General features: G+C 34.5%; 1 protein-coding gene across 3 annotated transcripts; it reads right to left on the bottom strand.

The window, feature by feature from the left end:
• Positions 1 to 286: 286 nt before the first annotated feature.
• On the bottom strand, positions 287 to 15680 carry LOC6641634 (homeobox protein aristaless). Of its 3 annotated transcripts, none has more exons than XM_002064468.3 (5): positions 15312 to 15680; positions 4256 to 4585; positions 2401 to 2446; positions 1580 to 1842; positions 287 to 852 (listed from the first exon to the last, which is right to left on the bottom strand). In XM_002064468.3, exons 2-5 carry the CDS (start codon positions 4549 to 4551, stop codon positions 330 to 332), a joined length of 1128 nt encoding a protein of 375 aa, XP_002064504.1. In that variant the 5' UTR covers positions 4552 to 4585; positions 15312 to 15680; the 3' UTR covers positions 287 to 329. The 3 variants fall into 3 exon arrangements, with proteins under 3 accessions (XP_002064504.1, XP_046867006.1, XP_023031249.1); XM_047011050.1 differs by having other exon boundaries at positions 4256 to 4574; XM_023175481.1 differs by lacking the exon at positions 15312 to 15680 and adding an exon at positions 5119 to 5139.
• Between the last annotated feature and the right edge of the window lie 667 nt (positions 15681 to 16347).

Here is a 16347-nt window from a genome sequence, read left to right as displayed (position 1 = left end):
CCATGAAACATTTTAATAACTGAAATAGCTCAATTTATTTGAAATCTGATATGCCAATATTTTAAAGTGATTTTCTAACGGTTGCATTTAATGCCCAATACATTCAAAATTCTGGTTTATACATTCCTAGCTTAATATTTTCTTTCCCCATCGATTTTCTATATTCTAGACTTCCTCTTTTCTTTTTAATACGTGAATTTATTTGGACTTTCCGTGATAAATACATCAAATCAAATAACTTATTAGCTTAATTTTACACTGATCAAGCAATGAATTTGCACTCGAATTTTGTCAATATAAACAATTTTTTTGTGTTTTTTGTTTTTTAGCTAGCTAACCACATCGTTGCCATGGCCATTTTGGCGCAACAGCTCCAATTTCAGTTCATGTTCTCGTGCCTTCAGGCGAAGGGCAGCTATCGATGAAGTACGTCGATCCTCGGGCGGTGTAACAGATCGTGCTGGCGCTGGAGGCGGCGGCGGCGGCAATTGTCGCTGCGGTGAATGGGCCAGGGTCAATGCCACGGGAGCAGTTTGTGTGGGTGAACCGCAAGGAGCCTGATGTGTAAGTGATATCCCAACCAGTTGCTGGGGGGATAACTGTGAGGCCTGGGCCACTGAGGGTGGCGGTTGCGGTGCTTGCACTACACCGGATACAGGTGAAGTCGGGGGCGATGCCAGCAAATGATTGGGCGAGTGCAAGTCCGGGGAACCGACTAGCATTGGCGGTTTGCCTACCAAACCAATTGGCGGTGCTCGAGGAACTGCACCCATGTTGGCCAAAAGCGATTGAAAGGAGCTCGAGGGAGAGTACATTCCGGCCATGCCAGGCGGTAACATATGTGGTGGAGCCCTGACGAATGGAGAAAACCCAAGCGTATTAGAAAAAAATAAGTCAATTTAAATATAGAAAACTTAAAATTAATAGAATTTATATTCGCTACTTTATATATATTTCTCATTAGCTTAGATCCTAAATCTTATTTGGGTTTTTGTTTTTACCAAATCTGGAAAAATTTTGTATGCATGATGAAAGGTTTTATTTGTGTTCCGATTCTAATATAGTATATCTCAATCATACTCGATTCAGTACATTTTTAGGATCACTTTAAGTTTCGAATTTGAAATTGAAATGCGTAGTTAACACTCATATTGAGTAAATCAAAATTTTAAACTCACTTACTGTGAATTCCTCTAAAAAATAAGTATATTAAAGGAAGTAATGAATTAATCGATTCCCCTTTTCAATTATCTACTACAAATTTTATTTTTGTCTAAAAGATTTGTATTGGAAAAACGTTTAGAAGTACCTAATCAAAAACGTAAAAAGTTTCGTTTTCACTACGTAGTATTTCAATTAACATATTTTTAGATTTATTTAGACATTTAATTAAAACCTATGTATAAAGATCTATTTAAATTACTTTGCTAACTAAACTATTCTCTAAAGATCACGCAGTTGAATTAAATGTACAGTCAAATGACTTTATCTATAGCATATAACTTTGTCAGTTTTGTAATTAATATTAATAAAATTATTTCAATTAAAAAAAAATTATTTTAAATGCCATATGTCTTACCTTTGGAACTGATTGAAGTAACCGGATGGTATCATTGGCGCCGCCGACAAGTGAGGATAGCGAAATGCAGCCAAATTTGCTGGAGCATCGAATGGCTTGCGCAGTTGGAAACCCAAATGGGTGAAGGGATTGGGCGGTAGGGCGGCACCGACCACTGTTTGCATGCTGGCGGCGCCGCTGGGCAGGTATGGATTATATGGATGTGACTGGGGACCAACCTTCTCCTGTTTACGCCACTTGGCGCGACGATTTTGAAACCAAACCTGGTCAGATGAACAAAAAAAAAGAGAAGAGTGGACTGCATGAGTTATGTGTGGCTGGCAGGCTACTGTGTGTAATATGTAGTATATTCCTATTTCTTTGGCAGGAAGAGGGATATCCAATTAATGGGCGTTGTTATTGAAAACGCCCATTTAATTAGTTTTTAACATAACAATCTTCAGAACGGTGGCTGATTGCAGTTGGACTCTCGTCTGTCAGAGAAAGAAGTGAGGGGGTCCAGGAGACCAATTGCAATTACAGCTAAAAATTTATGTAAACAAATAATGTTGTTTAGCATGATGGCCAAGTAATTAAAAACAATACCAAACAGAGAGATATAAAAACTACACAAAAACGAAATTGTAATGACTGGCAGAAAAAAAGGAACCCCATGATATTGGTATCTCTCTCTCTCTCTTTTTAATTTCATTAGGGACGACATGCTCCAATATTTTTCAATTTTCAACATTGTTAACTACACATCAGCCACGCGAATTGAATTTTGAAGTGTTCACCAAATCCGACCAACCAAACATTCAACCGCAACTCAAGGGACTTACCTGAATGCGCGCCTCAGTTAATCCAATTTTCATAGCCAGTTCTTCTCTGCAAAAAGAAATGTTTATGATTAGTTTTCAGTAGTTAAATGTTTAAGTTTAATAATCAGGCGATTTTCGTCGATAACATTTTCTTAAATTAAAATTTCTGTATTGAGCATAGCAAGAAAGAAATCAAAGTTCAAAATAAGACAAATTAAAAAAAAAAATGGAGATATTTCCGCATTATTTGAATCAGTAAATCACTGATGGTTTAAACTAACATAAATTATAATCATCTACTAACTCTAAAATGAAGGTTAATTGAATTTTAAAACCGATTTGCTAAACTTATTCTTAAATAATCACAGTCATTGGAAAAAATCTTACACTGACATTAGGTGAAGCATAATAAAAGTTCAGCAATTGAACTTTGCCAAAAACAACTTTTCTATAGAAGCCCCAACTGAAAAGCCAATAAAATAGTTAGCCACTTTTTAGTCGAACAGCGCTGAGCCAATAAAATAGTTAGCCACTTTTTAGTCGAATAGCGCTGAGTGGCTTGGGTCATCTACTAAAAGTCAACCTTTTAGTTTTCTTTATCTTAAGCACATTTGGTGGGGCTAAAGTTAGACCTTAGTAAATTATTTTTCGTTCATCTAACTAAGTGGGACTTAAACTGTAGTTTAAAAACGAGATTTTAGGTTAACTAAACTCAAAGAGGGAGTGCTCTTAACGCTTTAAATGGCAATTTCTCTGACTTGGATGCCTATATTTTTAATTTGACAAAAAAATGAAAACAAAAACATATTTTAAAAGAATTTTTTTAAAAAGTTTGAAATTAGTTGAATTCCTGGAGAATCTGAATAAAAAAATAATAGCATTTTAGGTATAAGAACTTTATAAATCTACTGAGAGATCTTGGTGCTTTATTGATATATATCAATATATTTTTCACAGTAAATATATTATTTTACAATTATCTGTAAAATAATATATATCTCTACATTCCTATGTAGTATTCATAAATTAGGTCGTTGATATAAATTAGAACAAAATGCCATCAAAATCAAAAAAACTTGGAGCTTTTCTAGAGTAAAGATTTGGGGTACATGGATCACTTTTGTTGCCTTGTTTAATCTTGTATTCTCTTTTTAACAAACTTGCCAATATTTAGTTAGACGTCTTAGAGTATAAAAAAATTGCAAGATTATCCTTCGCAAGTTTTTTGTGTTTTCACTTCTTTAGTATAGATGATTTTCAATTCAATCCAGTCCCGCAAATACAAATACGATAAATGTTTAAGCAAACTAGACTTGTATTTACACTTTTCTGGCAAATACATTTCAAATGGAATGCAAAATTCCACTGTAAGAAGTCACGCTTGATTTATTTGTTTAACTAATTATTTAATAGTCAATTGAACTTGTAAGTGAGGAATGAAAGGCTTATTTAAAAGTGAGTTGGTGCAAGTGCTGAAGCATTTTTCAATTAAAGCTTTATATTGACTTTTAATTTATGGCTTTTCTATCGGAACGTTTCCAATCTTTTAACTACTTGGCCTGGCCCACTCAACTTATCGAAAACGCATATAAATGTTGCTCCAAATCTGATGCGACACTCTGTGGGGGGGCCCTTTAGGTAGGGCATTGAAATTATCACCTGGTTTAAAACATTTTCCATATTTGTCTCATAAAAAGAGCATAAAACTCTTTTCAGGCTTTTGTCTGGACCAATTTATGCAAATTTCAGAAAACAACAAAAAAAAAAAAAGAAATATTTCTTTAGTGTTATACTTTATCTTATTTTTTGTTCTTTGCTTTTTTTTTTACTTTCTTGTTGTTTTGTGTCATATTATTCTCACTCACTCTTGGCTCACCTCGTAAACACATCGGGGTAATGGGTGCGTGAGAAGGCCTTCTCGAGCTCCTCCAGTTGAAAGCTGGTGAAGGTGGTCCGATAGCGTCGCTGCTTCCGCTTCGGCGCATACTCATCGGTCTCGCAATCGCTGTTGGCATCCGAAATGGGACTGTTGGTACCGCCGCTGGCGCCGCTGGGCGCCGTTACCGCCGAACCTACCCCGGAGGCTGTGGCCGACAGCACGACAGCATCTGGGTGTGCTAATTTAGCTTCTTGCGGTAATTCCTCCAGCTTGACCTCCTCCGATATGCCCATAATCCAACCAGAGTGGGCACTATCTGTCGGGCAGCTAAAGCGTATGGCGTATGTGGAAGAGAGAAAAAAGATGAGAAACGTACAGTGAATCAGTGGTTAGTTTCGCATTAGAAGCTCGTAATTTAATAAACGCTAAACATGCAATTATCGTGTGCACTTTATTATTATTATGCCAATTTCTATAATTTGCCATATACAGCCATGACCAAACAAATCGAGTCGGGACTGGTTAAGGTTAGCTGCTGCGGTTAAACTTCTAGCCATTAAGACACTGAGTGCATGGCTTAACTTTTTTTCAATGATCGAAAACGAATGAAGAAATATGATATTGATAGTTATTGTAAGCATGAATAGTGATGGTGTTTTTGATAGACTTTCCTTTTCTGTATGACAATGTCTGTCAAAACCAAAAATGGGTCAGCAACTTTAGAAACTTTTGTCCAAGGATTGTTATTCAAATTAATAATTTAAATCTGCTACAGTTTATTTTTATATGATTCCAAGGTGTCATTCATATATGCTAACCATTAATAAAATTGGCAATAAAGTATGAGAATTATTACGAACCATTTTAGAAACTTAAATACTGCTTCAGTCTTTGAAATGTGCGAAAAAAAAAACTCAATGTTCAACCGAGAATTACTAATAAGTCGGTGTTCAAAACAATTTTGCCATAAATTGTCATCTATCGAAATGTCATATAACTATAATATTTATATTGTTCAGATCGATTGGAACCTGTCTCGTTTCTGTTAATTAGAAATCCCGATAATCAAAATGGATATAAAAATTAAAGATACTCAGAAATGAAACATCTACAAAACCTTTTTAAACATTTCACAATAATAAACTACAATAAAATAAATATACAATAATTTGAAAAAAAAAATTACAATAAACCATTATTATAACAATATAATAATTTAAATTGTATGTATATATATATTGAATATTGAATCTTAGGGGCTGTGCAAGTAACGGAATTATAGACCAATCTTAATTTTGATTTTTCAAAAAACAAAAAAATTAAAGATTAAAAAATATCTGAATAATTTGTGTTTCGTTAAAATAAATTAATTTCTCAATTTATAATATTTGTATTAATTTATCTATATTTTATATTTTAAAGTAATTTGTAAGGGAGCGAATGAGATGTTTCCGATCCCATAAACTATATATCTTTTTCATCATCGTGAGAAGCCGAATAGATATAGCCATGTTTCTTTGTGCGTGTTAATTTAGTGCCACAATTAAAAAGAAAATGGAATAAACCTTGAAACTTAAACTTTTGATTGCCCAATTGATCCAGTTTGTTAATACATTGGATTGAACCACTATAACATATAGCTGCTAACCATGGAAAATCCATTTTGATTGAGAAATATCTCAGAAATATAGAAAAAACTTATGTATAGAAAAAAATTTCACAAAAATCTTATATATTATAAAAATATTTGGAAAAGACAACTTATAAATAAAGTAATTTTATTGAAGGTACCAACGATTTTCATCTGGCACTACAAGGGTATTTGAACGTCGACGTAGCTCAAATTCTTCTTTTTCGTTAATAAATTTATTTAACTAAGAGCAACAAATTGTATTGCAAATATCAAAGGTTTACATTAGGATACTAAGAGATTTAAATGAAAATTGGTTTAAACTGTTAATTAAAATTTATTAAAAAAAACTTTTTTGCAGTACTTTCCGCAACATGCAAATTTAAATAAAAGTTTCTAGATAAATTAATTTGTGCTAATGGAGCTATTATGTACCTACACCCTGACATACATACTAAATTAAGATTATATTATATTAATATGTATTTATTAATGATTATATTTTATTCTATTTGGTCGCGTTGAATAATTAAATATTGCTCTCTTCCTTTCTCTCAAAAAACACTATCGAATAAATATTTTGCTTTTATGCATTAACTAGCATGGAGATTAAAAACCAAAGTTAAATAACTCGATTGCTTTGTAAATGATTTCGAATAAATAACTCGAGTCCTAATGTTAGGCTTGAGTGTTCTTTCAAGTCAAAGACAAAGAAAACATGTTACAGAGTATATAAAAAACTTGGCTTGTCTGCTACCTTCACCTTTTATTCAATTTTCAGTTGTAAAATTGCGGTTTTTCTGACCATGTTCAATGCAAATCGATTGAAAAAAAATGAAGTTCATGAAGAAGCTGATCTTCCATCAACACGTTTCGCTTTGGTAAGTTTGTAGCGTTTATTTTGCAGCCTGGTTCATTTTTTTGTATTTTGTTTTTGTTCATGTGCAGATCGTTTGGAATTTTAATTAAATTGGGCGGCAACTTCATTTTCATCATCATCAACAGCAGCAGGAGCCAAGGTACAAAACTGCAGTAGACTAACCGCAACGGAGGCATGTCTTCTATCAGATCAAATTAATATCAGGTGCCAGTCAAGTCAGTCAGTCAGTCTGTCAGTCAGTCCGCCAGTCATTCGCTCAGTTAGTCAGTCAGTATGTCTGAGAGCGTTGTATTTCATTTCAACAACTCATCAGAAAGTTGGAACCGTTTTGCTTAATTTCATGTTTTGCTAATTAATATACAACGACGTTTAATGACAATTAAATGGTTAGCTTCCAAAATGTAAGTCCAGTTCTTCTTTTTGTTTCAGAATTTGTACATTTTCAACTGATTTCTTGTAGTACATACAATATTGACTGGGTGTGTGTGTACTCAGTCAGAGGTCCCTCGACCCAGGTCCCAGGTCCCTGGTCATTTTGGTCTTTTTGGTTCCATGCCTCAACACGGTTTGATTGATGGGGCCTCATTCTTTTTGGGTACGTTCTGTGGCTTCTGTTGACATTTCGCCTTGTATCGCTGAATACATATATCAAAATTGTCCAAATACCTTGTTAAATGGCAAATTAGTGTGGTTGTGATTGATTTAGTTGCATTTTTTAGCCGTTGTGGGGAATGAAGTTGCACAACATTGAAAGCGCAACATCATCATTATGAACACCAAGAGAGATAGAGAGGGTGAGAGAGAACGATAATCAATTGAAGATGGGTATGGGTTCTGGGTAAGGGTATACACACAAGTTGGCTTACAAAACTTGTATTTTCTGTAAATTTTTATTGGTCAATTCAGAAGTAATGCTGTGAGTCTATTAACAAGTCTACTAAACTAAGCCATATTAATAGTGTAATTAGTCTCAAGAGAATCTAATAACACATATTAAAACATTTTTGTTATAAAAATTTATTCGAAGAGCTTTGTAGAAGTTAAAAAGTTGGGGACTTTGGCTATTCTGAAAAGCTATACTCCTACTTAATACTTTTTTCGTAAAGAATCAGCTATTCTAGGTTTAAGTTAATCTATTCATTTTATTTTAGATCATCTGGATCTGGATCTCTTAGGATTTCATATATGTTTTAAATGATAATAGCTTTATAGAACTGGCACTATAGGACAATCGTATAATATTTGTCATTATTCGAATGTTATATATGAAAAATTAGACCCTTTTTCTTCGAACTATTATATTTTAGAATTCTGCACATATAGAAAATGTTTTGTTGTGAAACTAATTTGTTTTTAGATTAAAAGGGTTCATTTTGCTTAATTTAAAAATTACCTTCAAATCATTTATGGTATTTTTGTTATTGTTTACATAATATCTAGTTTTATTTTATAGACGTAATGTTAACGCTGCTATAGAGAACATTCAAAAATTTTTAAGAAAGTGAAGAATCTTATGAAATGAGAAAATAATCCAGAAACCTTTTAAAGGAATTGTATAGACGACTTTCTCGTTCTCGATTTTACCTCTTATATGAGGTTTACAGCAGCCCGAGCCCTGAAATAATAAAGTTGGTATCATAAATTCCAGAGAAGGAGCACTTCTTCCCCGGCCTTCTAGTGCCACTTGGCCGGCATATGTGAGTATTAAATAAAGGCATTGGATAAGTTTGTTAAAGAAGTCTTATGTAACTTAAGACAAACTTTATCTAAAAGGAACTTAGTTTGGGATAAAGAAACAACGAGATATCAAGGTCCTGATTTTTCCTTTCTTTTTCCTTAGAGGAGTAGAGCATTTGTTGATCGGTTTATGTTTTTGCTCTTGACTTGTGTGTTGAGGACACATTAAGTTCATAACTCATGTCTTATTAACATTATTATCATCATCTCTGGGACATCATCATTATTATTAATAATTTTTATTATGATTTGTACTGTCAGTTTTCAATGTTGTTAACAAATTCCTTGCATTGACAGCTGACAAACTTAATTTGCAAAAGATTTAAGACTCAAACTTGCGACTTGACTACCCGACTGTAAATTATTAAATTAGTTGTACGAATTGCAATTATGTTGCCGTCCTCGGTTGCCCCCCCTACACTACTTGCTCCTTTGTAGCATTTGTTTCATTATAAAAAAAGAGAAAAAACCGCACTGATTAATTCATTGCATGCGAACAAGCTACCAGTACAGTAAAACCACTGTTCAGAGGCTGCAGTTTTTAGTCTGTTTTGAGTTATGTGGGGAATGTGTGCCGTTTGGCTTTGTTGTAGAGCCGCCTTATAATTGTATCCGCGTTACGACTTTATTATTGCCATTGCAATTAGAGGAGGTGGAGTAGCAGCCAAGGAATACGAATCATCATGATGATGATGATGATGATGATGATGATGATCATTATTATTATTATTATTGCCAGCCAGCAGGTTGTCCCATAGCCTGATTGACGTTACGCTAAAACCCATTGGGTAATTAAAAGGAAGAGGAACGAAATCAAATTGAAACGATTTTCAGTCGAAACTGTCAACATTTTGACGTCGACACGTACAATCAACTGACTTCTTCACCGATTTGGGGCTGGCTAGCTTGCTCATGGCTTCATTTAGAAATAAAAATGTTTTATTTTCTGTCTTTTTTTTTTTTTTTGGTTGGACAACAACTAATCAAGTTAACGCTGCACTTGCTCTGACCAATTGCAGTTACAACAATTTCCATCTACGGTCAAATCAAGAAAATACTTACATATACGAGTATAGAGTAGAAAAGAATGAGCAAATTATATACATAGAGTTCCACTCCAGTCCACTCAATGCCTCATATAAGTGATGGTTTACGTGTCGTCGTGTATAACATTTTGACACTACATCGTCCTGCCTCGCCTCGCCTCGTCTCGTCTCGCTTTACCCATTCCTTAATTCTGCTTAGGCCCTACATGCTAATCATCTGAAGCGCCAGAGTTTCTGTCTAGAGTTTCTGAGTTGAAGCAGCAACTTGTTTGCGGTTGCTTGTTTCGTTTAGAGATAAGCTCCATTAGTGTCTGAAAATTATTTAAGAGCGAATTCGTAACTCCTTGGCAACATTGTAACAGAACAGTCGCCCCTGTCCACCATCGACCATTTCCACTCATATACAACTAGACAAGTATTTTTTGTGTAGGCTTATTACGTCTGGTTCAAAAAAGTTCGTGTCTTTCTTATTTTTTTTTTTTTTGCCAGTTTAAGGCCAAGTTGTATGTATGTATGTATGTCTGTCTGGTATAAAATTAAGATATTAATTCTTAATAAAACAAACTTCTATATGTATTTTCTATTCCCTGTCGTCACTTCTGTCATCTCGATAAGCATCAATGTTTTCCTTGCGATGTTCTTTTTGGTTTTTACTTTTTATTGGAGCTTCTCTTTACTCAATTCTTCTTCACTTGGGTGTCGTTTTTATGGTTGCACTTTTGTGTTTTTTGTGCTTCTCGTTCTTCTTGGCGTCGATGCCTTAAAGGAGGAGGGGATATGGGTAAACTCGGGAGAGAGGGCTGGAGCACTGGAGCGCTGGAGCGACGACTGGCATATTTCATTAAAAGCCCGACTTGGTGGTACAGCCAAACAGAAGCTCTTTTCTGGCATTTTGTTAATGCGTCTGGGGGTGTCGCCAGTCTCTTGTCTACTCCTTCCTCCTTTGCCCAGTTCTTTGTTGCTCGGTTCTGCTCTGCTCTGCTCTGCTCTGCTTATTTATGGGTTTACATTAGGCTAAACCACTTTAGTCACACTTTTGATGATCGGCATTGTAATTTCTCCCTTGCTGATAATGGCAAACATGTTTTTTTTTGGCCAACAACCAAAGCTCACAACATCTGGAAGTATGTGTGTGTGTGTGTGTGTGTGTGTGTGTGTGCATGTCTGTGTGTGTGTGGGGTCGCATATCCACAGTTGATGGATTACGATGAGACTCCACTTCAAGAGGGGAGCTCTGGCTAATAGTTTGACTTGATAAAGTCAATTATTAACTTCGATGAGCCTGACTCTTGTGAGTCACCCAAAAAAAAGACACCAAAAATACAAACAACAACACATTCATAAAAAATGATAGCCCTAGCAGCTGAAGCTAAGCCTCTATGGTAGTTGTTGTTGTTGTTGTTGCTGCTGTTGCACCTGAGACATTCGACATTGGCGCCGTCTTTTGGACCAGGTGCGATAAGACAGCATTCTTCGTTGTTTGTTGGGCTCTGGTCAGGCGCCGTTTCTTTCATCGGTACATTATGGACCTCTAATGCGCACACACACACACAAACACAAACTTACACACACACGCCACACACACGCTTCCAATTATAATTAGTTTATTCATATCCTGTGTCGAAGTTGCCCGTCTCATTTGTTCTTCGGGGCGCAATCTTAATTCAATTTACTACCAATCAGTGAAACTTACATAGACTTGCGATTACCCTAACTAATATATAAAGAACAGAAATGAAATAAAAATTTTATGCTTTACGGAAAGCTAGTTAAGTGCCCTAATTCCGTTTCCTGTTTTATATTTCCTTACTTAAAATTCATTCAGCATTTAATTCAAATCAAATAGAAAGGTAGAAATTCATAAAATGACGCTTGGAATAAGAAATAATTCAAGAAATCAAGTTTTATATTTTAATAACATATTATGCTATTTAAAAGTTTATAATAATTTATCTTAGTTTAAGATCTTTATTATTCTCTTTGGTTAATATTTTCCTATCTGTAAAGTAGGTCATTTCTGAGAGCATAAAACCTTCGTGTATAGACTTCTTTCTGCAGACATTTTCACTTTTCATCATTTTCAACTTCCACAATTCCTGGCTTGGCACTGGCCACCCTAATGGAAATGAAGGCTAGCTATGTGTGTTTGTGTGTGTGTGGACGGTAGCCCAAAGGTAAGTAGTTGTGACTCAAGCCAGAGACAGACAGACAGAGAGACTGAAGCAATCCGAGTTGGATGTTGATGTTGATGCCAGGCCAATTACTCATAAAATCCATGTTAAAAATGCTTTTCGGTTGAGGATCCGGATCGAGATCTGTTCGGACAACTGTTGCTCGACGCCTGGCCTGAATCTGGCCGCTGTCTGTGGCGGATTCACTTGGACTGCCCTTTGTCATTGTCTTGTAAAAGTTGATAAGCTCAACGCAACAGCAGACGTTGAGCAATTTGGAGACTTGGGGGATACCACAGCGTTGATTTCGAATCGAGGAAAGGAACAACTCAATGAAACTGAAATTGAATCCTTGGCGCCAATCAGGTTATAAATTTTGTGTCTATGGGATCCCTACACACACACACATCTTTTGCTTCTTGTTGATCATTAATGTTCATGTAGTTTCATTTTGTGGTTTTGTTTCACTTAGATAAGTAAATGCTAAAAACAGAAGAAATGTCGTTTTGTATCTGTATCTGTGAAGATAAAAACGATATGATATCTCTCTTTGACAGGTTTGGGAATTGTAATTGAATTGGTATTTGGCTTGGACAATAAACAAATTGCCTATGTCATCGTTGTGACATATTTTAATTTTCCCCCCCAAAACAATCTAATCAATTGAAGGAGATCTCCTAATTTATTATCAGTTGGGGGGGCCAAAAGAGATGCTACCACAGAGATACTTTCTAAAGATATCTCAAGTGTTTGCGTCACAAATACTTTGAAATTGGTTATGACAAGTCACATGATTATTATTATTAATTAAATCAATGCCCAAAAAATTGTTCAACGATATTGAAATTGAAGTTGAGTCAAGTTGACTTGACGTTGATACCTTCCACAAAGTACAGGAGGGCTTATCTGCAATATACTAACTGTATTATAACCCAAACATATCTCTCAACTCGAGCCTCCAATTCCTAACTACCACATACATACATACATATGTATATAAGTATGAATGTACCTAAAGACCCTTGTCCACGTCGTAGTGAAGTGGTTATGAATTTTTGACATGATTATCTACAATTAGATAACTACGGCCAGTTAATTTCATTTATTTTGTTAGTAGACATACAATATTTTAAATTAAACAATTGAAAAACATCACTAAGACAAAACGTGATATAAATATGTATATATGTACATATATAGAGTATTTTCCGTAGTGCTTTCTGCTCTGGCAATATATGTGTATTCTTTAATAACGTTTAATTAAACCTAATCAGTGATAAATATTATCAAACTAACAGCAGGTGGCAAAGTCTATTTGGCCAAGTCAATGTACGTTCGTTCAGTCTTTGGTTAATCAAATTTTCGTCTATTGCCTGATTATGATATGTCCAGGTGAATTAATCAAATTTAATGATATTTAATTTTTCCAGTTTTACGTTTTACGTATATGATAACTATGAAGATATTGTTGATTGTGAATACAAATTGTGAAATATGAAATATTATTCGTGTTAATATTGTCGATCATGCTGAAAACTAGGTTAACTTCCAATAGTGCTACCTCTGATTATGTGAAAAGACTGATTATATCAATTATTTTCCTAATGAAGTTATAGAGTATTCTTTGTAAAGTAAGAAGAAACGGGCCAATTAGTTTAAAATGCGAATCGGCTGGGAAAAATTTATGAAATTAAATAAAATTCCTATGAAGTTCATAGTATTCTTGGTTAAATAAAAAGAATTGGTTAGGAAAGATTTTTAGTTCGATTTCTTAAACGAAAATATGATCTCAAATTCATGACTGTTGATGGTACGGCATTTTCTAAAAAAATCTTTTTATTAACATTGCATTTAAAAAATGCACATAAATCTATTTCGTAGCTTCAAGAAAAGATAGTATAACTCATTTATGACAATGTCATGCAGATACATATATTACGCAAAAATTAAAAATTCTCACAAATCATTTACGAAATAAATTTAAATTTTTGAAAGTTTAACAAATTATCCAAATAAAGATTTTAGAAGTAAATTCAAATTCGTAGGAAAGTTGTAGGTAGTCTAAATCAATATCAAAATAATATTATAATGATTATTAATAATTGATAAAACAAACAAGTTGTACAAAACATTTATTACCAACCGATAAACTAAAACAATTCATCAAATCAAAGTTATATTAATTAATAAATATATAATTTGAATTAGTTAATAAGAAAAGAATTTGATTGAAAAAGCGTTTAAACTGACAAATTGTTGGTTTTATTAATTATAATGGAATTGTTGGTGTAAGTATAAGATAAAAACGTTTAATTGTATAAAGAAAGAAATTAATTTAAATCCGGATTTAACGAAATATTGCTTTTTGTCAAATCTAATTACATTAAACAAAAAAAGGATTGAACCCAAGTGAGGGTTTTTTGTTACATAAATGAATTATTTAATTATTCAATTAGAATTGTTATTTACAACAGAACTGGTTAGATAATTTGTCAAACGTATAGAGCTATTTCAAGATCTTCTAAATAAACGAGAATTACTGTTATCATACTTTCAACTACTTAAACACCTATGCGAATGTCAAGCATTGGCAGCGATGAGGACTAGGTACATAGGAAATCATCTACTGAAATCGGTTTATGTGGGTCTCCGAATGGATATTCACCGGCTGAACCAATCCTAACCTTTGTCATACTTTCCAAAACCTAAAAAATTCATAATTTCAGAGTTTATAGTATATTATACAGATGGCCCTCTTTAAACAGGGTCTACGTTCCAAACGTTTTTACACAGTAACCAATTTCGGGCTGTTTGTTATGACTGATGGCTTTACTGTCAGTAAATGCTTGTAACATGTAGTCTTTGAATCGAGCTTATGTTAGATTTTGAACAAATCTTGCGTGTTGACCGATCTTCGACATAGTCATCAGAAACTGAATGAGCAAATGTTATTATATCATGACGTTCATCCTGTGTCGCTAGATAGAATTCATAGAATATACAAAAATATAAACAACTCCACGAAAGCCAAATTCATTTGAAAACTTATATTAACCAAAATCGATACATTCAATATTGATTAACAAGAGTAGATAGTAAATTCAGAAAAGTGTAAGACCAAGTTAGTTTTTAAGAAGGTCTTTAAGTCTTAAGTCTTTAAGAAGGTCGCGTTAAGCGAGCGAAATGTGTACTATGTACAATATATATTGTCTTCATGAGCTACTTTTTAGGAGTTTTTAAGTATTCTATATCGTTAAGTCTTCAAAAATTTAAATCTAGAGAGGTCTAACTTAAGACTTATTTAGAAATTTAAATTGAACTTGAGGGCGTTATACAAGATTTATGTTGTAAGATGCCCAAAATGCGTAACTAAAACTTCCAATCTGTTTTGAACCTTCCAGCTCAATGTCTTAAACATGCTTTCTAAAACGCGGTACCAGATAATATTTTAAAGTCCTATGAATTTAGATATAAAGGTATATACTTCATCTGGTTTGATTTGCTAGACAGACTCATTTGATTTGCATGCTTAATAAGTTTTTGCCATTTTCAATATCAGAGATTTCAAATTTTGAGTGTATGTACTAACCTTCTTCTTCGTTTTGGTAGAATTGCACTAGATTTATTTTCTGTTGTGTAGATCTAAAAAATAGGTCCAAAGAGCTTTGCCTTTTGCTGTGCCAACCACACGAATAGGAACTTGCCGACGGTTTTTTTCTTTTTGTGCACTCTGTCAATCAATCTTGTTTTAGTTATTCTTCTCAAGTCAGTCAATATATATATAATTTGTAGATATGTATATTTAGTATACAAGTATTTGCCTGTAGTATTCTAAGTAGTTAACACCTTGACACCAATTCAAACACTTTTCACACCGAAAAACGAAAATCTTTTCTTCGTTTCTTTTCCTCTTTTGTGCAAACCGAGCGCGTCGACAAAATACAGTGACCGGGCTCTGTCAGTGCCGCAAGCGAACTACACAAAGAGCAACCACCAAGCCGGTGAAAACTCAGGTGGGGCCGCCGCCAGAAAACGCCAACACTATAACCGGTTACCTTTCTGTTTCTGTGGTGCTTATAGCTAGTGCTATTGCTGTTGCTGTTGTTGGCCTTTGTATTGGCATGGGTTAAAGCGAGAGAGACCTAGATGCAAGATCAATGCGAACCAACACGATCGATCGTCACAGGTGTTGCTTTGCGTCGGCAGGTGAGCAACTTAGTGCTCCGCCTACTAAGCGCGAGAGAGCGTGAGTGAGACAGAGAGAGAGAGCACTCTCTGTGGTTATTCGTGTTCGGCCTATGAGAGTTGTCGGCACTGGAGCGCAATAATGGCGTCTTGGTCGTAAATACCTACGACCGGCCGGCTAAAAACTTTGCATTTGTATCTGTGTGATTGAATGTGTATGTGTGTGAGTGTGAGAGTGTGTGTATGTTGTGCACGTAATTGAATAAGCCTCGCACAAAGTGCAATAAATTTGATTAGCAAAATGGAAATTTATTTTACCCCCTCAACCTTTTCGTATTTGTTGCTATAGATGCGTTTTGCTGTTGTTGCGGCTCATAAATTAAATAATTTAGGCATGGGGCATAAGGCAATGTATGCGTGTGTGTGTGTGTGTGTGCTTG

This window comes from Drosophila willistoni (assembly GCF_018902025.1).
Source record: "Drosophila willistoni isolate 14030-0811.24 chromosome 2R unlocalized genomic scaffold, UCI_dwil_1.1 Seg200, whole genome shotgun sequence".
Classification (NCBI taxonomy): Eukaryota; Metazoa; Arthropoda; class Insecta; order Diptera; family Drosophilidae; genus Drosophila; species Drosophila willistoni.
The sequence above is the reverse complement of the archived record's forward strand: the minus strand, read 5'-3'. Positions and strand labels throughout refer to the sequence as shown.